The sequence below is a fragment of the Quercus robur genome, chromosome 2 (genome assembly GCF_932294415.1).
Source record: "Quercus robur chromosome 2, dhQueRobu3.1, whole genome shotgun sequence".
In the NCBI taxonomy this organism is placed as follows: Eukaryota; Viridiplantae; Streptophyta; class Magnoliopsida; order Fagales; family Fagaceae; genus Quercus; species Quercus robur.
The window spans coordinates 59461577-59485420 of NC_065535.1; the positions used below are offsets into that span (position 1 = coordinate 59461577).

Here is a 23844-nt window from a genome sequence, read left to right on the forward strand (position 1 = left end):
CACATGAGCAAGTTGTGGCCAATGTTGTGCCACAAGAATTTTTTGGATTTTTGAGCATCGGCCCTCATTGTCAGATTATACCCCTTCTTTAATAATTGAAGGGCTTGAAGTTCTTCTTTAATAATTGAAGGGCCTGAAGTTTATTATATTTTAGTCTGAAATTTGGAAGTAAAGCCTTAATTACTGCAAGAGTTCTGTTGGGTGAGAATGGTTGTAACCATTCTTGTAAGAACTCGATTAAGAAAATGAAGTATCAAGAACTTGTGGAGATCAAGAAAATGAAGGTTAAAAGTGTGGAGAACTTGTTAGACTTTGCAAGTTTTATAAACTAATTTTAATGTCTTATCCTTGTTTTGTTTTGTTTGTATACATTAATTGAAATTGCAAAGGAAAAATAAAGGTGATACTATTTGATTTGAAATATAAATTATGTAAAATTATTTGTTGGTGATATAAGACATGGTTAAAGAGATTTGATAGGTGGTTGGGGTCGGTTGTGAATATTTTTTTTTGGATCGTGAATGTGAATAAATAAAAGAAAGAAAGAAATAATATTTAATTGGAATAGTGATAGAATATTGAAGTTGATGTATATTTATAAAAAACATGGATAGCTAAACTAGAAAAAGTTGAGTTTTTTGAGTTAGTTTAACTAAAAGTTTGAGGAGATTGATGTGAATACTCTAACACCACTCAAATTTATGTAGAGTAACTTTAATAGCATTCCTTGTTGCCTCAAATTCGAAATTCCCAAATTTTTTACATTGTCCTCTACATCTTATTCAATGTTCACCTCAGCGGACTTGTCTTGAATACGAAACTTGATCGCATATCTTGCTGGTTGCCAACTTCAGTTTCCTGTACTGAGAGCTCTCGAGACCTTTGCATTTACAAAACGGACTAACTTATTAATGATTCAAGGTCCATAGTTAAGCAATAGTGGACCCTCAAGATGCCAATTATCCAGCAAAAGATAAGTTCTATTTCATATCCAATATAATGTTGGAGATATTGTCCAGTTAAATAAGGGTAGAAAAAGTGTAAACCTTCCATATTGTCAATCCCAAGTAATTGTCCAAATTTCCTAACATGTCTTTTTCACTATAGTTCCTAGAAAATTATTAGGTATTTTCGAAGTATCATAAATGCGTAGTCCATCCTCTCACATGAATGGTGGGTCTCACTATGAATTTAATTAATGGGACCCACCATTCATGTGAAAGGAGGGACTACACATTTATGGTATTCTGGGAGTACATAATAATTTCCCATAGTTCCTCTGCTGCATTTATCTAAATAAATGAACCAGCCATATTTTAATTTCCTAAAGCTAAAGGAAAGCACCATTGAGAGAAATCTCATTTGAGAGAAAGGTATAGTGACTTAACTGACAAAATCTCTAATGATTGAATAAGAAATTTGAGATTCAATCTCCTGTCTACACCAAAATATTGGTGTCTTGATCTGATAATAGAGAACACAATCATCGGAAACATACGTCATATATTGAAAGTCTATAAAAATATCTTTTGCGAAACTAGAGAAAACCAAAAGGTGCAGCACTAAACTAATTGCTGTATCAAATTATCAATGTCCTAGGTAATTAAACCTTTTATTTATTAATTGAAAAATTAATAATTTTCTTTGGAGATTATAGAAAATAACTCCGAAGATATTCTCCACAAACATTGAATGCTAGATTCTGCACTGGAGAAATAGACTTCGGCAACCAACTCTTCTACAGCCCTAACATCTTTCTTACATATTGGTTGCAAGAATCCACCAAATAGCCTCGGATTTTATTACAATTACAAAGAGCCATTTAGTTTGCGCAATTATGTAGTATCTTGTCATCTTTTGTTTGAGACATTACAAAGTGATCACTAAGAGATTTAAAATAGAGCTACCACGATAGCTATATGAACATTGAACACCGATAGATCACTGATTGGAATGTATCAACTTTTCATTTTAAATAGAAGAAACGGGGGGCAGAGTGTCATGGCAAGGTAGAGTTTACCATTTTTTTTTTTTTTTTTTGGAGGTTAAAGATAGAAATTATATTGATTAAAAGAAGTGTACAAAGTAAGGCCCCTTGAGCAGGGGTAATTATTGGGTACTCTCGAAGTACCATAAACACATACTCCTCCCTCTCATATAATTGTGGGTCCCACTAATTAAATTTATAGTGGAACCCACAATTCATGTGAGAAGGGAGAGTACGCATTTGTGGTACTTCCGGAGTATTCAATAATTTTCCCTTGAGCAGAGCTGCCCAAGGTTTGAAACCAATGAATTAAAGAAAAAGAACTTGTGATTAGGAATTGGAACCAAAATACCTAAATATACACAAAATTCAATATAAATATGCAAAAAAAAAAAAAAAATGATGTGACAATTAAATCATCAATAATAAAAATTATCATTGGTGGAAAAAAGAGTGGTTGAAAGTTGAAACTAATGGAGGAAAAATGGTGAAAAGGAAAGATGTTTTAGAAAGTTAAGTTGCTTAGAGAAAAGAAAGAATGAATTTGCTTTTCAAGAGTCATACTCTTGGAATAATACCTCATAAGTAGAGATTTCTTGGATTCAAAATCAACTAGTTACAATGAAGATAGCCTTGCTTATTTATAGTTACATAAGCAAGCTGCTGAGTTAGTTATAAGAACTCACCATGTGGCTGTCATTTGATTGGCCAAAACCTAACAAACTTCTCTAAGTAACTAATAGGTTATTGCACTTGTCACTAACAACCTATGAGCTAACTAACTTTCTATTACAAGTGATAAATGCTATTAAAAGTAAAGAGAACTACTTATCATACAACATAAGCACTAGTAACAGCTGGCTTTAAAAATGAATTGCATTAGAAACAATAAAATAAATCTACCAAAAGAGAAACAAAATGAATGAGAGAGAGAGAGAGAGAGAGAGAGAGAGAGAGAGAGAAGTTTGACCTTTTTTGTCATGAACAACTTGGAATGAATAGGGGAGAGAGGTGGAAATGAAGTGATAAGAAATTTATATGAAAATTAAGATGGAAGAGGAAGGGTGGAAGTAGATGAAATTTTGAATAAAGTGAAATGATAGAATTTGAGAAGATATAAATGAGAAAGTTTAAAAATCTATAAAAAGTAATAAAATGAAATTTTAAGGAATAAAAAATAAATAAGAAAAAGAATAATGATGTGGTTAATGACGTGACAGATGAAGTGTCTTAACAAGAGTATAGGAACAATAAATGTTATGCCTCAATTTTTAAATATATATATATATATGTATATATATGATACTCTAGGACCCACATGTCATTGAGACATAGGTCTTATGAGATACTTTCTCGTGTCTAGTACACCATATGTTGTTGATAGTGTACTACAATCCTCACTAGGGGTGTGCATGGGTCGGGTTGAGAGGATTTTTCAACCCAACTCACTATGGTGGGTTAAAAAAAATCCAACCCAACCCAACCCATCACAGGGATACAACCCAACCCAACCCAACTCACACGAATTGGGTTGGATCGGGTTGAACCCATGGGTTGGACAGTTTTTTTTTATTTTTTATTTTATTTATTACTATTATTATTAACTTGAGCAAGAAAAATACATATCCTACCTGCCACCTGAATTGATAAATAAAATATTCATAAACTAGTATTCTTAGTTATAAACAAAACATATCCAACTGAGTTTATAAACAAAATATACATGAACTAATATTCCAACTCAGTTATAAATAAATAGAAGTGGAATGGGAGAGTGGGAGTGAGAGGTAGTAGAGAGAGAAATAAGATTGTTAGGGTTTGCAAGGTAATTGGGTTTTAGATAGGAAAAGCCGAATATGAGAAAACATTATTAATTATATAATATATTTCTAAATATATGATTTAAATTTTAAATATATAGGTGGGTCGGTTTGGGCTAAGCGAGTTTGTGATTGTTATGACTCGCACCCAACCTGACCCGCCATTAAAAAAATTTTCATAACCCAATCCAACCCACTGACCACTAAAAACCAACCCAATGACAGGTTGGGTTGGGTCGGTTTTAGCAGGTTGGTGGGTTGGCTACACCCCCTAATCCTCACTTCTCCATATTGAACATTGCTTGTTGCTTCTTGATATTTTATTTATGAAAAAATAATAATAATAATAACATCCAAACTTTATTCATTTGATCCTACACAAGCAGCAAAACAAATCAAATCTTCTGTTCCATGATACGAAAATTTTGATAAAATAGACAGAAGGGGAGTTACTATCATCATCTTTTATACTTAATGCCACAACCAAAACAAGAGGGCCATTTAAAAAGTGCCTTGTGGTAATCTCGCAAGTCCACTTGTTTGTGATGCAATCTTGTAATTATAATTGCTTTGTTCAATTATTATGACACAGTATATACTAAAAGAAGTGCTGCTATGACCATCTTCAAAGAGGGCTGTTTCCACGAAGGTTCACCTAGTCTCTAAGTCACCCTTCTGAGATATAACCACAAAGCCACAAGTTGTTTGATCTCATACTCAGTAAAACTCATTCGTGAAAATTGACTTGCAAGGGGAGGGTACCCAAAAGCCTATATACACGTGATTAAGTTTACATTTAATTCGTGTGAAACATTAAAATCATAACAGAAAATGAGTCGTTTTTCCCAAAAAAAAAAAAATCCATTTTCTATTGAAACAAACGTCATTTTATCTATCCTAAGCTCAGAACCAAGGTCCAGCCTAAACTCATCTTTGATAAGAACCAAGTGAACCATGAACCATGTTTTTATTTTTCATAATTCTTTTTTTTATTGAGCCATTTTTTTATCATTCTTTTTTTAGCTTTTTTTACTTACACTAAGTGGAAAAGGGAAGATTCAGGGTCTATTTGGATACCGCTTATTTGCTGAAAACTGAAAACTGAAAACTTATTGCTGAAAACACTGTAGCAAAATAATTTTTAAATATAAATAGTACCATGTGGGTCCCAGCAAAATATATAATCTACGTTTAAAGTGGAGTTGGCTAACAAGTGCACAATTGTTGTGAGACCTACCTTTTAAATGCCAAATGCAAAGAGGGAAACGCTATTAGGAAAAGATTATTTTTGTTAGCTTATTTTATTATTCAGCTTATTTTTGTTACTATTCATGAATTCTCCTGCATTTTTTTGTACTATTCTTAGGTCTCACTGTACTATTTTAGCTAAGTTTTCAGCTAAGTTTTACCTTTATCAGAGGAGCCAGTTCAGAAATCCACAAATTCCCCAATCCACCATCATCTCCAATCCAATCCAAGCAATAGAGAAAAAGAATTAAATTAGCCAGAAACCAAAGAACACTATCTTGCTTTCTAGTCTATAGCACAAAGAACCAAACACACACTAAAGTCAAAATTCCCCTAACTGGACTTTCATCGAAACAAAGAACTTTCCCTAATCATCTAAACCAACCCCCATTACAACAAACCCCTAACTCCTAACTATGCTAACATATGAAATAAAAAAAAAAATAAATAAAATAAAAGCAGTAACCTAATACTTTCAGCAAAAAGTTTTTAGTTTCAGCAAAATAAACGGATCCGAAACTCAAATTCTATAACAAGTAGGAAAAAATGGACAATACAACTAAGCCGTAAAGCTCGTAACTTATTATTATTGTTACTGCTTGAAACGGAAGGCAGTCAATTGCATAGAACATAAATTTTGGATGTGTAATAGACTTGTTTGGGAACTGAAGGTTGTTATTTCGTTGCAAGGGCATTAACATACACGTTTGCTTCGTGATAGACTTGAGACCTTAAATAATAATCGGGGAGTTCCTCTCTGTTATTGATTGCTCGTCATCATAAATAATCTCAGTCCATTACAGAATTTACAGACACAGCTCAATGATTTCTTTTTTACTACAAATGAATGAATGCAAGACTCTCCCTATATATATGTTCTGTAATATTCTTCCTTCTCTATCTACAACCTCTCCAACCAATCTACCCACTATAATTGAATCCAAAAACCAAAAACGAACGAAAAAATTGAACATCTTTTGAATCATACGACTCATATTATGTCCAACTCTACCTCACTCCTGCTTTAAACCTCGAGGGAAACACGGGTCTTTATTGGTTTTAGCTTCAAACCCATGCTTTCTGGAGAAAGGAGTTCTGGAGAGATGCAAGATGGACTGAGAGGGCTCCTTGGGCTGTCACTGAAGTAGCTTGGCCTATACAAACCGTATCCCATCAAGAAGAATTCCATGGGTATCAACATTGCATGCGGCTGCTCTTCTGTCACCATTGACCCACAAGCCTGGACCTGCATAAACAACACATCCTTTAATATACACAGCCTTTGCAGATTCATGCTAAGCATTGGATTTGGATATTGTGAATAATGTGGAACTCTGGTATATTCTGAACCAAAAAAAAATCGTATATTAAATTCCCAGCAGTAAAAGATATCATAATTAGTTTGCAAAAGACTGATCAATCAGTAAAAAAGTCTCAGATGTTGTTAATATTACATCATACTAATATTCCTAGATAATACTTCGTGCTGCATACCTCAACTAAGGCACTAAATCTCCGGTCCAGCTTTGAGGTCATGTGGAGAGCCTCAGAATGGAAAGGAGAGCTATCCCCAACAAAAATTAGTGTACGGCATTTTAGACTCTTCAGCCCTTCGGTAATGTCTGGTCGCCTGCAGGTTGGCAAAACAAAATTGCAGAACATAAACATATACAGTCAATTTTATCTTAGAAGATTTTATAACATGCACGCAAAGAAGTACCAGTAGAGAAGCAGCTATGGCATAGTTTTTACCTATTGATTGCTTGAAGAAACCGAAAAACATTTATACTCTGCCTCTCATCCAGCAACTGAAGAAACAAATAAGGCATGGGAATTAAACAAGTGTCATCTTTTAAAACTCCATTGATTAAAAAAAAAAAAAAAAAAAAAAAAAGGAAATGGGATGGAAGAAATAAAGGCTATCAAATTCCAGAAAAAAAAATGTATAGTTTTGAGTAAATGAATTTGAAAATTAGCAATAACACTGACTCTTCTGCATGCTTGAACTATATCTGATTCTGGAACTCCTGCACTACCACGAACTTCCTGTTATAATTTAGAGCAACATCAATAATTACCCAGCCCAACAAAACCACATAGTATGAGCAAATAAATTACATATGGTCACAGTTGAAGCAGTGGAATACCTTGCTGAAGTATCGCTGAAGCAAACACTCTTTCAGTAAACCACACATGCCATAGAAGTATAGCAAATTTGATATCACCTACAGATAATAAGCAACCTTATATATAACATTGAAATTTATGCATGTTTAATTGTAAGAGTAACAGTAAGGTATGAAAGAAGAACCTTATTATAAAACCATTCAGACCAAGAGGGTGCTTTGCATAAAGGGGACACGAGAATCAAACCAAGGACACGTTCCCTATATTTTAACTGTAACATGAAACTCTGATCAGTGGACCAAATAATAGAAATGTTTGAAAACAAACTGGTCACACCATTCAGAAGGATACATACTGCAAATAAGGTTAGGATGTAGGCACCCGCCGTTACCCCCATGCACATAACTGCACCAAGCCTGAACAAGCATGTAATCATGTAATCAGAAACCAAATTACAAAGACAGGATCTTGTCTGGGAAAACAACAGTGAAGACATTCTATGCAAAAGCCCCCTTCTATACCTTGTCTTGTTAACAAGCAGCACTAACACAGGCACAATGAGAATATCATCTTGCATACTACTTAAGCCTTGAAATTAAGAGTTTTAAATATCATAAGTTAACAGCAAACCATCACAAATAATTTAGAACAATAGTTACCCAAAAAAGTTGAGAACCTCAATGATCTGATCTGCTAAATCATCAACAGAAGGCACAGGATCTTCAGGACAAATTGCAGCTGCTCCTAACTGCAAGAACTCTTGTGAAAGTTCCAGAAGAGAAACTATGTGAATTATCAGTTTTAGTGCATGCAATATATTTTCCAGATAAAAAATCAGCCAAATTATCAAAAGATGCAGTCAAGTCAACCAATTACAGACCTCATGCCCTGGGGGACTGATATGATAAATGCAGAAGTTGTGGAGTAACAAAGAAGCTGCTTCGGGGCAGAAAAATAATCCTTGGAAACAAGACACATCTGCTAAAAAATATTGCTAATTAGAACAAAAGCGTTTGAGTAGATAAGGAAACAAACTCACAAAAACTCAATTATATGTTAAGTACTAATTTCAATTAAAGGGTCAACTACAAGGCCACATCAACCGACCACAATGCACTTACGATTTAAAGCTAAATCTGGATAAGTGATTAGCGCTGGCTTGTCTTGGTCTCCATAGACTATGACAGACACAGAACCACAGCCAGTCCGTATAATATGTTCCTGCAGATGAGGAATTCAATTAAATGTGTTATAAACAGAGAAGTAAGCACAGAGCTACTGCATACATGCAAATCAACAGGTAGAGGTACAATTCCAAGAAATCATCAAACAGATACACTTTAAAACTGTTTTATCACCATGATATCTTCAGACTTTGGTAGGTGTTTGTGAAGGAAAAAAACAAAAAGCTTTCAGTTCATTAAGAAGAATCATTTGTTTTGTATATAAACCCTACAAGTAAGAGTAAAACAGCAGCCTTATCCAGAGAATTTAATTCCCTAAAAGCGCTTCCCCATGTGCATTTAACCTTTTTCAGGCTACCCCAGAACTAACCTGCCACATCATATTGATACAAGACAGATGAAACAAACGAGTAATACCTGATATTCAATCACTGTATCTTTTTTTTTTAAATTAAAAAATGTGGTGACAGTTAAAAAGGGAGGCACGGAATCTCATATCTTAAAGAAGACATTGACTTGACTTTAGACTGATCAAAGTTCCAATAAAAAATAGTAAAAGGGACCGAAACACAAAGAACCAGCTAGATTTCTCCATATAATACAAAGAAGTAAGACAAGGAAAGCTAGGCTTAGGTTTCTTCAATTAACTGTAATCACAAATTGATCCAAGGAATGCATTCCTCAAAGCATCAAATTTCTATGACCCTAACAAGCATCATACAAGAAGAAAAGAATCTCAGCCCAAAAAAGAAAATTCTATCAACATCAACAGATAAAAAGGAGAAAGATAAAAATCCCCATAACCCAATTCATTGATACCATAAAAAAAATCAAAGGAAGGTTCACAAACCATTTTTCCAAAAATATTCAATACATTAAAAGGTACAAAATGAACATATTAAAGGATATACCATTTACCATAAATCTTTTTTCTTTTTTAAAAAAAAAAAAAAAAGGAAACTGCAACAACAGCTTCACCAGAAGAATGGGTTTATGAGATTGCAAAATTAGGAGCATTTAAATCATAAAAATACAACAGGGTCCATAAATGGATAAAAGAATCAATCAATATTACCATAATGGCAGCAAAAACAAATCTAGTGAATAATGATTTCCCAGATTTTGAATGTAACATTTCCAAACCTGCAATACCCCAAAATCAAATCTTTCTATAGAAAAAAAAAAAAAAAACCATAATTTTGCAAGGACAAAAAGCCAAAAAGAAAACAGAAGAAACATTCACAAATATCAGTTCCCATTTCATTTCCAACATATTTCCTCTAATCACAAACTCATTCAAATGCAGCACAGCATAGCAAAACAAAGCACAAGAAACCCAGAAAAGAAAAAGAAATAAAAGATTAAATTTTAGACAATGCAAAAACAAAAAGAGAGAAAAAAACGAACCTTCCCACCAAGATGGATCTTCTCCACATCAATGGAAACGAATTCGTTTGAATCAGCCATGGCTTTAGCTCTCTCTCTCTCTCTCTCTCTCTGTCTCAAAGCCCCTCACAGGCTTTCTCTCTCTAAAAAAACTCTCTCCCTCCCCCTCTCCCTCTCTCTCTCTATCTCTGTGTTTTTTGAGAGAGCATAGGCCTTTTGCTTCGCTGGCTTATATACCAAGCGATTCTCTCTCTCTCTCTCTCTCTCTCTCTCTCTCTCTGACTAAAAAAGAAAAAAAAAAAAACTATCCTACGGTTAAGCACCACCGATGCTATGTAAGACCTTCCGTACCAACTGAATTACTGTGACCTTTGGTCAATATTCTTTTTTACCGTAGATTATATATATATTTCCCAGTAGCCACTACGTAGCCTAGGCTGTCTGTTATTTTCACTACCATCCAACCCCAATACGCTGCCGTTTTTACCTTAACTTTTTTATTTTTTAGTTTTTTAGAAGAGCTTAACTTGAATTTGAGTCTTGATACGATACAATCCCAATTTGCTCGTTTCACCTAAGAAATAGTAAATAATGTCTGCTCGTTTAAAATTAGTTCATCTATTTTTAGTGTTATTACTATTTTAAATGGGAAAAGAATTCTTTCTCATTTTTAATTTTTTTTTTTTTTTTTTTTTTTTTTTGTGTTTTCGTTGGGAACATTTAGAAGTATCTGTTAAATTATAAGGCTTTTGACTTTTTATTTTCTAATAAATATCTAGAAGTTAAAAATTTTAAATATAGAATCGCGTTATTTAGAAATAAGTACATTGTTTATTTGATTTAATAAGGTTTTTAATAACATGACATATTATGCGCTTTCAGATGGACAAAAATGAGCTCTATTATTACTTTTTCAATATTGTTCCCATTATGATTAAAATCATTTATTTTAATTATTTTAATATGGTGATTTCGAGAGCTCAATTGGTAAATTCTTTTACTCTCGAATAGGGGATAAAGTTCAAATTTTTTCTTACACTAAACATCAATTCATGTCTTAATTTGATGGTAAAGAGTTATCATTGTGAAGAAATGATAGACAATAAAAATAAAATAAAAATTTGAAAGATATACAATGATCATAAATAAAATACCCAAACATACAAGAAGTATAGTAAAAGTTTACATGAAAACCATATTTTTATTGTGACTTCATTTGAAATTATTGATATATTTAAATTATGTTTCCTTAAAAAGTTAAATTTTTGTTGACAAAATTAACAATTTGGGACAAAAATGAGTATATCTATACTACTATTTAAGGGACTTCTTCTGTTTGGACCGATTTTTTTTTTGTTCCAAAATACCCCTACACTTTATGTTTAAGTAGGGGTAAAACTAAAGGATAGTCCAATAAAAATACACTTCTAACTCTTACTAAAATATTTCCTACAAAATAGGACCACAATTTTATTTTATTTTACAATTTCAAGCAAAAAAAGTCTAAATTTTAGGATTTTAGAATCCTCTACTAATAGCTTGCCAAAAACACCGTCTTAAATTTTTTTTTAAAAAAAACCATGTTTTAGGTATTTTTATTTTTAAAAGTTTGCCTCTTATTTAGAAGCAATTTTCTCCATGATTTTATAATTTTTTTTCTTTAAAGAAAAGAGAAAAAAAAAATTAGGTTTTTACCCCTAAAAGTTAGTCTATTATTTAGAAGTAGTTTCCTACAAGATTTTATAATTTTATCTTTAAAGATAACTTCCCCAATATCATTTTTCTGATTTTATAATTTTATCTTTAAAGAAAACATCCCCAGTATCATTTTTCTTTTTCAAAATTTACGTATATAACAATTGCTTACATAATCATCATATAAACAGTTGGTTTTTTTTTTTTTTTTTCCCTTCTCATTTTACTTTGTATTTTCAATTATATTCTAACATAATTGATTCTCTATTTTCTGTATAGCGATGAGATGGTGAAGTTTAAGTAATTGCAAAGGAATTTAAGAAACTTTAAGGACCAGAAAATTCATTGACAGAATTCTCACATGAGCAGTTGGTACATTTTTTTTTTCTTTCTCATTTAAATTTGTATTTTGCAACTATATTCTAGCAAAGTTGATTTTCTATTTTCTGTATAGCAATGAAAGGGTGGAGTTCAAGTTAATGCAAAGGAATTTAAGACCCAAACAATTCATTGAAAAATAGGTATTTTCTTAAATTCTTAGTAGAAAATTTCATTAATAATGTAACATAATAAAACTTGAGTTCTTTTGGCTAAAACATAAAAATTTTGCATTCTAATTATAGGCTTATCTCTTCTGTGTTCAATGGGAACCCAAGTAGTCAAGTACTCAACTAATGTAGCCAAGATGTAACAACCATAAAAAAAATAATAATAATAAATAAAAAGTTTGTTATTTGGCAAAGGTGAATTATTTGTTGATATGGTTGTTATTTTATTTATTTTTTTTTTTTATTAAGGAAGTTGCAATTGGTTTGGTGGGTTTTTTTTTTTTTTTTTTTTTTTTTAATATTTTTGAGGAACAAAAACAAAGAGGGCTCACGTATGTAATCATTGTCCCATGCCCCAAAGTACAATTTGGGTAAACCCAAGGATACCACCAGCACATAACAGGGCATACCACTACTCGCACCTACGTTTTATACCGTTGAGCTAGCTTGGGTCAAATGCCAAAGCAGCCCACAACCCAAAGTTGCATGAGCTGGGACTTGAACCTTTGAGTAAATGGGACTTTCGAGGGTTTCCTATTGCTGAGCCACACTTGCTAGTGGTGGGTGGTTTTTATTTAGAAGGTGGGGTGGCTCACTAGTTATATTATTATGACTTTACCATTGACATAACTTTTTTTACAATTCGTAGAGATGATAATTTATGATTGGTGAACAATCTTGTTCATGTAAACCTACCAATTACATTACTTTTGAATTTCACTGCTCACAACTTGTAAACTTATCAAGTTTAAGAAAAAGTTGTAGACAAAGTTGTGTCACTAGAATTATTCATCATATTATACATTTTTTATTTTTTGGGAAAAAGCATTTTTTCCCCTCTATATAAGGGGTAGTTCACAATTTCCCCCTTTATCTTTGAAACCAACCAATTTCTCCCTCTATGTTTAGAAAATGAACAAATACCTTCAATCCGTTACTTTTTCAGTTAAATCCAATACAATTACAATGATTACAAATGCAATCTAAGAAAATAATAGTGCAATTTTCAACTTTTTCTCTTCCTTATAGTGTACAACTAATAATTTCTTCAAAAAATTTGTTAGATTTAACTGAGAAAATAACAATTTCGGGGTATTTGCATTTTTCTTTTCACGATCATGTGATACTGATACACCTACTAAGTTTGTCCATTTTAAAGCAAAATGTGGAAATTGCAAAGATGGGATTCATTTCATTATCATGTATCTTATAAAGGCAAAATGACGTCGACTCAAATATGGACTATTCCACAAATGGTTTGCTTTATTGTGTGGTTTTTGTAAAAAGGTTCTTCAAGTTTTTAGTTACGGTTCAACTTTTTTTGATGTGGTGGGGTGGCATGGCCCTATCATTTTTGGTTTCTTTGACTGTGAGTGTATGGTGGTGTCTTAGTGATGTGTACACCTGTCATTGGATGCCCCTTTTTGGAGGGTCCCCATGTGGGATCCCACTTTTTTTCTTTTGAGAAATTGGCATGTTTTGAAAGAAAGAAGGCCTTAGAAGTTACAAATTGTGGGTTGCTTGCCTTTCATTTGACTCAATGATTAATCATACATAACATCTTAATCATGCTGATATATAGTGTTGATCTCATTTTGGCAAATGTGTAGGTATGCTTCTTCCTTTGTGGAATTCTCTCCCCACATCTTCACCTACCACTAAATGTACCAGCTTAGTACCCAAATTCTTTATTTATTTATTTTTTTTTTAGAAAGTAGTACCCAAAAAAATTGAAAATAAAAAACATGGAAGAATTCATTTTATGTTTAATGGGTAATGATTAAGACTCAATAAAATAGCATATAAAGGAGATTCTGAAATCTAATTTTTAGACTTGGTGGGTCTCATTTTGATGCCAAATTTACTAATAGTTCATTTAACTACCAAATTAATGTCGTTTATTTATGGGGGAAAAGGAACAAAACAACTACCAACTTAATGTCTTGCTTTTAATTTTTAGAGAAAAATCATAATTTTATATATTATTAATTAGAAAGTGGTTGCTCAATAACAAAATTTGGTCTATAATCGCTAAGGAAATCAATTAATTTTTTTAACACATTTTATCAATTGATGAGAGCATTAATTTGTAGCTCTTCAATATAAGCACCTTGAAATTGATCTTAAACAATTCACTATGATCTATGATCACGCTTAAATAGAAAATGTCAACTTAAGTCGCTCACCTACTTATTTTTTGTTCATAAAAAAAGAAAGACACGTATGAGCATTCGATAGTATTCATTCTTGGCCTTATAATTTCATATTTGAACTGAGAAATCAAAACAAAGGCTTGTGCCATTATTGTCTCAGGGGCATAATTTAAAAAAAAAAATGATAATCAATTCGGTTGCAAACTTATTTTAAAAATTAAATAAAGGAAATCAAATGGATAAAGTTGACTAAAATTCTTCAGCTGGCTTGGCCTACTACTTAAGTTCCCAGCTATGAATTCCTTTTTATTCTTTTTTGAATCCAGCTAACCACAAGTTCACTGTTCACATGGCTTACTGGCTTAGTTTTATATTGAATTATTGATAACAAGTAACGACAGATTCGAATTGCTGGCGTGGACTCAAAATTTTGCAAATCCCAGTATATTATCTATGCATTTAATGTAAAAGTTCGGTTAATAAATGTCCTTAAGGTATTTATTAATGAATCATTAAGAAATATTAGAAATAGAAAATGCTATCAAAATATTAATTGTTTTTCTCTTTATTTATAAAAAAAACTTTCTTAAAGTAGTTTGCTAACAAATAATTTTAAGGCATTCGTTGACTTTTTTCTTAATCTAATTATGCATGTTACTTTGTCCTCTGAATACTATGCATGCCACACCGGAGAAATGTTTGCAAATTTATTCAAGGGTGATATAAACGTGTGCTTTGGTAGAATTTTATAATACGATCAATTTACTTTCAATTTAAATTTTATATTTTTACTACTTTTTGTTATATCTCAATACAAGTGAGACCCTTTTAGAGTCTCCTTATCAAGTCCACAAGGCACATGTTAACAAAAACCTCAACTATGACGGGTTCATTACAATTTAAGGCCTAAGAAAATACCTTAAAATAATTTTCTTATATAAAATAAGTAAATAATATATATTCAACTCTTTATATGATACTTTTTATATATATATATATATATTTAAAATCCATTTTTCTCACTTTTTTGGATACAAATCTAATAATGAAGTTTTTTTATTCAAAATTTGTAATATCAATGACCATTGGAGATTGGAAAATTTGATTTTTGTTGTTGTGTTTAATTTCCAAGAATGTGCAAGAAAAGTTGTAAGTTAACAGTATGGACTAAATTAACAGTAACTTCAAAATATTCTAAAATGGATAAATATGATAATTGGACTATTGGAGGGCAAAATTAGTAGCAAGTGCAGCAACTCTTGTGATTTGTGAAGCACAAAGATCTTTCCGGAGCCACGAACTTGGGAAGCTTAATTACAACTTCATTGTTCAGAATTAAAAATATATATAACTCTCTTGGAAAGTGAATGAGGCACCACTGCACGCCTGTACTTACTAACCACCTTCTAAGTTATCTTTTAATTATGTGAAGCTAAATTCACATAGCTTTCAGTCATATAAGTTAGATAGCTCCATGGGTTTGTTGTAGGTTCAATGGTCTAATAGTTCCATATCATATTAATGATTTTAGCACATGTTTCAATGTTTCATACAAGTCACCCGATTGATTTGCACAATGCACAATTTGTTTTTGTTAAAGCTTGTCGCAAAGTTGATAGGTCATAACGTGTTATATTCTTCTCTGTTTGAGGGTTTTTTCTTCTTCTAATGTTTAATGTAACTTATGTATATGGCAACGGTAAACCGAAGATGGTTAGCCCACGGCTTTGAAAAAGACAAGATGAAAGTTTAATAATGTGTAAATCTCACTAAATAATGAAAGAATACCAACCCTACTTGCCAATTCTTGCGCTGAACCACTATCCAAATTGGTGGGTTAAAGATTAGATAGCATACTTTTTTTCTTTTTAACATAAAGGGGGACTATGTTCTAATAGGTTTTAAACTTTAGTAATTAAGCAAGTGTAATCTTGACTCTTAAGTATCATGTGTCTTGGTCGTTGGTCCAAGTTTAATATTAAAACTATAGTTGTAGAAAAAAAAAAATGAAAGAATAATATTTAAAGAGGTCAGAGCATCATCTAATTCGTCTCGGACAACTAGTAAAACTCTTTGACTTCATAATCAAAATCACATGCATCTGATCTGCCAAGAGTTAAGACCATATCTTCTGCTATAATTTGATCAGTTCCCGAACTTCCAGCAACATGAAAATCCGGAACCATCAATGTTGGCATAGATATAAGTCATAGTGATCCACATGAGGTATAAAGTCAAATTTGCATTGCAAGATCCTAATTCTTTATTGGAGTTTGGGGATATGCTTCCTGTTAAAATGTGTCTCAAATGGAGGATACAACTTGCAAGTGTTTGTGCTGCAGCAAGGGAATCATTCTTTTACTCTTGGAGTTTGGAGTATTGGAAAGTAAAAATTTCAAAAGAGAAAGAGTTATAGGACTTCGTATTGACTAGGACAAGCCATAAAAATTAGGATGATCAATCCAATTTGCCAATCATTAGTTTGCATCGTTTGTCATTTTGTTTGGTTTAGACTTTAGAGAGTGCATTGTTGTTCACCAAAATTTTAGAAGTTAAAATTAGGCGTAAATGCACTTTTAGTCCCTACGTTTTAGGTTTTTTTTTTTTTTGATCCCTACATTTTAAATTTATCACTTTTAGTCCCTAAACTAATTAACGCGTGTTATTTTCATCATTTCCATCAGTCAACCGACGGAAATATCTGAGGTGATTGCTGGAGGAATTAAAATATTATAAAAATGCCACATTAGCATCTAATTTAAAAAAAAAAAAAAAATTTATCAATTTTAACTAAAGAAAAAAAAGAATTAAAAAAATATATATTTAAATCTAATTCATTTTGAACAAGAGCACACAAGAACATGATCATAGATTTAAACATCAACACAAGAATATAAGAGCACAAACCCAGAACCAAACACAAACTCAAATTTAAAAACACAAAGAACACAATAACAAACATAAAGAGAGTATCGGCAAGATCTTGATTTGGGTTTAGAACAGATGTGTATGTTGGTCTCGGGTTAGACTGAGATGTAGAGAGGGGATGAGCATCCTCGAAGTGGTGGCAGTCTGTGGGTGTCATGGTGGAGCTTGGAAGTTTCGATTCCTTTACATCGTTGAAATTGAGGAGTAGAAAGAAAGAATAGGCCTAGATCGGGTTTAGGTCTAAGGCGTTTAAGACGTGAAACCACCATTTGTGGTGGTGATGAGGATCAACGATGGTGGAAGCTTGAGCTTTGGCCATGAGAGATTCAGAGATTAGAGAGAGAGCTCGAGTTTAGAGTGGGAGATAGAGGGCTCAGTGAGAGTTATTTTAAGACTTAGGGTCGGACCACTGCCTGTGGTGGTGTGGATGCTCAGACTTAGTGTGTATGATTTTCTGGATTTGACTTGACATTTATTTTGAGAGTAAATAGTTTATGTTTGTTATTGTGTTTTTTATGTTTTTAAATTTGAGTTTGTGCTTGGTTATGGGTTTGTGCTCTTATGTTCTTGTGTGTTTTTGTTCAAAATGAATTAGATCTAAATTTATGTATTTTATTGTTTTTAATTCTGTTTTTTCTTTTTTTATTTAGTTAAAATTGATAAATTATTTTAAAAAAAATTAGATGCTAATGTGGCATTTTTTATAATATTTTAATTCCTTCGGCAACTACCTTAGATATTTCCATCAATTGACTGACGGAAAAGACGAAAATAACATGCGTTAATTGGTTTAGGGACTAAAAATTGTAAAATTAAAATGTAGGGACCAAAATGGAAAAAAGTCAAAATTTAGGGACTAAAAGTGCATTTACGCCAAAATTATGTCTGGATTTTTCCTTTTTTTTTTTTTTTTTTGCTTAACAAAAAAAAAAAAAAAAAAAATTCTTTGATGGTAAACCTTAAATCCAAAATGTCAAAATAATATTTGGGATGATAACACTCCCCTCTTTTGAGATTTAGGGAAATTACACTCTACCCCAAACTTAAAGGAAAAAAAAAAAAAACATTTTCCCTTCTTGACATTTGATTGACCAAACTTTGTTAAATTAATATTAAAAATATTATGTAGAACTTGTCCTTTGTTTAAGGGCAAGTTTCAAGAATTATCCTCCATTTCAAAATATTAAGTATACTTTTTTTTTTTAATGAGTTATGGAGAGATTTGCTGTTGCAAGTGTTTTGATGCTTGATAAATTTTTCATTTTTATTCTAAATTTATCAATTTTTTTTATTTATTAACCATGGTTAAACTTTTGTAAAGAAATTCTTATAGAAAATTAGAATATTTCGTTACTAATATAAACAAAGAGAGGAGAGGGGGGGGAGGGGGGGGGGGGGGGAGGAGTGTTAATTTTTTCAAGTTTTAAAAGATGGGAGGTTTTTTCCATTCAGGTTTGGAGTTGAGTGTCATTTCTTCAAATCTTAAGGGAAGAAAGTGTAATTACTCTATAATTTTTTTGAGAGAATCAAAATCTCAAATTTTGTAGTTAAAATATTCTTAGCAAATAAATAAAACTCACCATGAGCCCAACCCCAAATAAAGTGTTCGCAAGATGTTAGAAAATAGAGTGTTTGCGAGATGTTAGAAATATTGGGCTAATCCAAATCCAAATAGAATTTGCCTAATAGTGGGGCTAATCCAATCTATTATTAAAAATTGTGCCAATTACTAAAGAGTTGTATCTTTTTTTTTATCTTTTGGACATACCTTTTGGTTGTCTATATAATAAAAACGAAGGTAATTATTATTTTATATGCAATAAATTTTTAAGAATAACACATAAACATAATCTCTCTCTCTCTCATTGAAGTGTTTAGGCTGTGGATGTTGTGTTTTTGTTCTTTTAACAGACGCTATTGTAAAAGTAATTGTAAAACACTTATAACAATCCTATTTATTTGTTAGTGAAATTAATCCAAGAAAGTTACATGAAGAAACATTATTTTTGTATTTTATGTTTGCATCAATTTTCTAATACTAGCCGTATCCCAATTTCGCTCTACAAACTTTTCAATTGTCATATTTGTTCTAAAGTTTGGATTAAAAATTGAAATCATAAACCATATTTTAGATGATTCTTAACTTCATTTTAGTCCAAATCTTAATGTGTCAAATATAGCGACTGAAAATTTATGAACTAAATTATGATTTAGACAAAATAAATAAAGGACTAAGGATGGTAAATTACATAATTCGGCCCATTTTAAAAGCTAAATTTTGAAAAAGCCCTTTTAGTTATTAAGACGAAATTTAGAGCTTGTAAACACGATAATTATTCGTTGTAACAGCTCTTACACTATAGCATACATTTCAAAGTCATCGACTTCACGCCGGCTTTTCCGTCTGAGGCGAGACGAACTGGTTCAGAATTGAAGCTTCATTTTTCTTTTGTCTGTTCCTTTCAGTTCAAATAGAATGCAATGCGTAGCCCAGCAACTTATTTTCAAGGTCGTTTATTGCGAAAGTTTAGCCCAATACCAACACGCCAATCCATAGAGAAACTTCGCTCTTTTTCACAGCACAGTTCGTCTTTCAGTGATACACAAGAAAAGTTGGAGTCTTGCTTTGATGGGCACTTTCAGAACATACTCAATAAGTTATCAAAGCATAATGTGTATAAAACGGTGCCTTCAATAGCTGATGTGAGTTTGGATAGCAATGTGAGGCTAAAATTGTTTTCCGGGGTGCTGCGTAGTTGTGCTTCAAAAGGGTGTTTGAATGAGGGTAAGGCAGTTCATGGGCAGGTGATCAAAAATGGGATGGACCCAGATTTGGATTTTTGGGATTTGTTGGTGAGTTTGTATGTTAAATGTGGGAGTTTGCAATGCGCACGTCAGGTGCTTGATGAGATGCCTGAACGGGATGTTGTGTCTTGGACTGTGCTAATTAAGGGGTTGGTAGATGAAGGATATAGCCGTGATGGTGTTAGATTGTATGGTGAAATGAGGAAAGATGGTATTAGACCAAACGGAGAGACTTTGGTAAGTGTGTTGAAAGCTTGTTTAGGGTGCTTGGAACTAGAATTTGGGTTACAGTTGCATGCAGAAGTCATTAAAATGGGGCTCTTTTCAAAGTTTTTAGTTGGGTCTGCTTTTGTTGAAATTTATTCAAAATGTGGTTTGATGGAGCTTGCGAGTATGGCATTCTTTTACATTTCTAAGAAAAGTGTTGTGTCATGGAATGCCTTGATTGATGGATATGCTCTAATGGGTGACTGGGAAGAGATTCTGAACTTGTTTTGTGAAATAAGAGAATTAGAATTGAAGCATGGTAAGTTCACCTTATTGACTGTTCTTAAGAGTTGTGCACACTTGGGAAATTTGAGAGGAGGGAAGGCAGTGCATGCTCAGGCTATCAAGATTGGTAGTGAGCTTGATAAATTTCTGAGTTGTTGCCTTCTTAATATGTATTCCAAGTGTGAGTTTCCAGAATATGCACTCAAAGTTTTTCAGAGGATAAGAAGTCCCAAAATAGTGGCCTGGAGTGCAATGATCCACTGTCTTCATCAACAAGGCCAGAGCCAAGAAGCAGCTGAAATGTTTTGTATGATGAGACATTCAGGTGTGTCACCAAATGAGTTTACTCTTGCTAGCCTGATCAGTGCTGCTACTAGTCTAGGTTACTGGAAGTACAGTGAAAGTATTCATGCCTGTACATATAAATATGGTTTTCAATCTGATAATTTCATCAGCAATGCACTTGTTACAATGTACATGAAAACTGGATTTGTAAATAATGGTTGGAAGGTTTTTAATGCAATGAGTATTCGGGATACAGCTTCATTAAATGCACTTTTATCTGGATTTCATGATAACAAAGCTTGTCATCTGGGACCAAAAATCTTTAGAGAGATGCTTGTGATAGGTTTAGAACCTGACATTTTCACATTTATTAGCATTTTAAAATCTTGTTCCTTCATCTTGGACATAGGTTTTGGGAAGCAAGTACATGCCCATATCATAAAAGATGACCTTAGCAGTAATGGTCATGTAGGAACTGCTCTGCTTGACATGTATGCCAAATGCAGGTGCTTAGAAGATGCTGATGTAATTTTGAATGAACTTACTGAAAGAGACCTCTTGACTTGGACAGCCATTATATCTAATTATGCACAAAGCAATCAAGGGCAGAAGGCTGTTAAGTGCTTCATTCAGATGCAACAAGAAGGCTTGAAACCCAACGAATTCACTTTCTCCAGCTGTTTAAGTGGTTGCTCCAGTTTAATATTGCTAGACTGTGGGCGGCAGCTCCATTCCTTGACCATAAAATCTGGACTTTCATGCAACATGTATGTTGCTACTGCACTTGTTGATATGTATGGGCAATGTCGGTGCATAGAAGATGCTGAGGCTGTTTTTAAGGGCATGGCTTCACAGAATGCATCCTCATGGAACACAATCATATGTGGATACTCACTAAATGGGCAAGGAAATGAGGCTCTCCAGGCTTTCAGGATTATGTTAGATGAAGGGTTCCTGCCTGATGAGATTACCTTTATAGGAGTTCTTTCTGCATGCAGCCACGTGGGTTTGATTGAAGAAGGGGAAACATATTTTAACTCTTTAAGCAGGTACTATGGAATCACTCCTACCATTGAGCACTATGCTTGTATGGTCAATATCCTTAGTCGGGCAGGCAAATTTATTGAGATTGAAAGATTTATTGAGAAGTGGAAGCTTACCAACAATCCATTGATTTGGGAGACAATTTTGTGGGCTTCTAAAGTACATGGAAATGTGGGAATTGGTGAAAGAGCTGCAAAGAAATTATTTGAACTTGAACCTCGTGTGGACTATAATTATGTAATGTTATCTGAAATTTATGCTGCCAAAGGCAAGTGGGATGATGTTGTGAAGGTTAGGGCATTGATGTCCAAACAAGGAATCCATAAAGAACCAGGTTGCAGCTGCCTGGAGATTGATGGTGAAGCCCAAACGTTCTTTGCTCAAGATCTTTCACATCCAAAGATCAGGGAAATCTGTGTACTGTTGGAGGGGCTATCACGGTGAAAATTGACTGCAGATTGAAGACTTTCTATGAGAATTGAGCACATTTCATGGGTTGTGCCACCTGGAAAGACGTTCATCTCCGTGAATTGGTTGAGTTGGTAAAGAAGTTGCAACCTGAGGAGTTGGCTGCTCTTGGCCTGTCCAATGCCATCACTACAGAGATCCATACATCTACCTAAAATAAGCAGATCCGCAATCAAAATGTTCAAGGGGAAGAACTGAGTCTGAGTATAGGCTAAGGATTGAATAGGAGATGATGGAGGGTTATATGCCCAACAAAAGATAATAGCTTTCTAACAATAATTTCAAGAAGAGAAGCATTGCTTTATGCCTTTGTCATATTAGACATGTAAATCACGTATGATCTGATGATAGTTCAGTGCAGAAAACTCAGGATTCATTGGGATGGGGCAGGGAGTCATAGTGTTGGCACATTCTGTTAAAATCATATGCAAGCTTGTTGGTCCTGATAGTTAGGAACAATGGATAACACATACTTTTGGTATATAATTATAAGTAGCGACACATTATTGGATTATGATGCGAAGATAAAGAAAAAGCTAAGCTGGGCAAAAAAAAAAATTGGCTTGATACGTTCCATAAGATCATTTGAGGAAAACAGTGTCCCTACTTTGAAGTGGCACTCTTATCGTGGAAATGCCACCAAAATTTTTTCATATGTGCAGTGAGCGAGCGCATAATGCTGGCTAATGTTGAGTGACAGGAGATGAGCTTTGTAGATGTGATAACTTTCTTTAAGCTGTAAGCTACAGATTCTCTAGCATACCCAAACTATTATAGGATCACAAAATTTACCACACCTTTTTTCACAACTATTCACAGATTTTGACAGGTTACTTGTTACTCTCACATAAACTTACCACTTATAGTCTGTCACATAAAAGTTGTGGCAAATTGCAACATAAAAGATTGTGGTTCTAAATTTTTTTGGCATACCCCCATCAATGATTCAACAATAAATTATAATACTTTTCCAATTATGTTCATGTTAGTGCCTTGACCTAGTTTCCTTACCGGCCATACCTAAAAAATATTAGACAAGACTAGAAACAAATGGATGCTTATATCTTCGTTAGTTTGTATGACTTTTAGTGTGTGCTTGGAAATCCTTAAAAAATGTTTCGCGTTTGGGAATTCTTAAAAAAAGTTAACTTTTTTACTTTTTAGTCTTAGTATTTTTTATAAATAATCTAACTTTTATTTTATTTTAATTTTTTTATATAAATAAACTAGCTTTTAATTTTTTGTAACATATTTAACATAAAAGTTACTAAAAATTATATCTTTTGATAAATTTTGTGAAAATAAACTACCGAAATAAGTAATTCTGAAATGGACACTAAAAATAGATTACAATATTGCTACAATAAAGCTAGTTAGGCTATATGGTACTATGGTACTCAATGTTGGGGTATTAAGAATATGTTAATAAAATGAAAATAGTTGAAATGGGACTGTGCAAAGGTAATTGATTGATGTACTAGTAACTAAGAGATTTAATTTGAGTAAAGGGAATGAAAAGAAGTAGATGAAGGTATAAAATAATACTAGAAGTAGTAAAGGAATTACACTTTAATTAAGGAAAAGACAAAAGGTATGATTTTTGATATGATAAAATGACAAAGAATGATACAAGAGAACGATTTTGATTATTTTGTTGATGATCCCTTTTTTTTT

The 23844-nt window shown here is 32.8% G+C and overlaps 2 protein-coding genes across 4 annotated transcripts in view; one reads left to right on the forward strand and one right to left on the reverse strand.

Moving 5' to 3' along the window:
* LOC126714259 (protein NDL1-like) overlaps positions 1-9960 on the reverse strand; it is a 35276-nt gene extending 25316 nt beyond the window's left edge. The window contains exons 1-11 of one of the 3 annotated variants that reach the window (XM_050414313.1): positions 9774-9960; positions 8304-8403; positions 8063-8163; positions 7842-7930; positions 7538-7598; positions 7367-7453; positions 7203-7280; positions 7045-7101; positions 6808-6863; positions 6550-6685; positions 6068-6301 (exon numbers count right to left, since the gene is read on the reverse strand). In XM_050414313.1, the coding sequence (XP_050270270.1) occupies positions 6080-6301; positions 6550-6685; positions 6808-6863; positions 7045-7101; positions 7203-7280; positions 7367-7453; positions 7538-7598; positions 7842-7930; positions 8063-8163; positions 8304-8403; positions 9774-9833 (1047 nt within the window). In that variant the 5' untranslated portion in view covers positions 9834-9960 and the 3' untranslated portion in view covers positions 6068-6079. Of the gene's footprint in view, positions 1-5786; positions 6302-6549; positions 6686-6807; positions 6864-7044; positions 7102-7202; positions 7281-7366; positions 7454-7537; positions 7599-7841; positions 7931-8062; positions 8164-8303; positions 8404-9773 lie in introns of those variants that run through there. The other 2 variants (XM_050414314.1, XM_050414311.1) reach the window with 2 other exon arrangements.
* A 9444-nt stretch (positions 9961-19404) lies between these two features.
* LOC126714260 (pentatricopeptide repeat-containing protein At4g39530-like) lies at positions 19405-22912 on the forward strand. Its single transcript, XM_050414315.1, has one exon. The coding sequence runs from the start codon at positions 19558-19560 to the stop codon at positions 22144-22146; it is 2589 nt and encodes an 862-aa protein (XP_050270272.1). The 5' UTR covers positions 19405-19557; the 3' UTR covers positions 22147-22912.
* Positions 22913-23844: the final 932 nt, after the last annotated feature.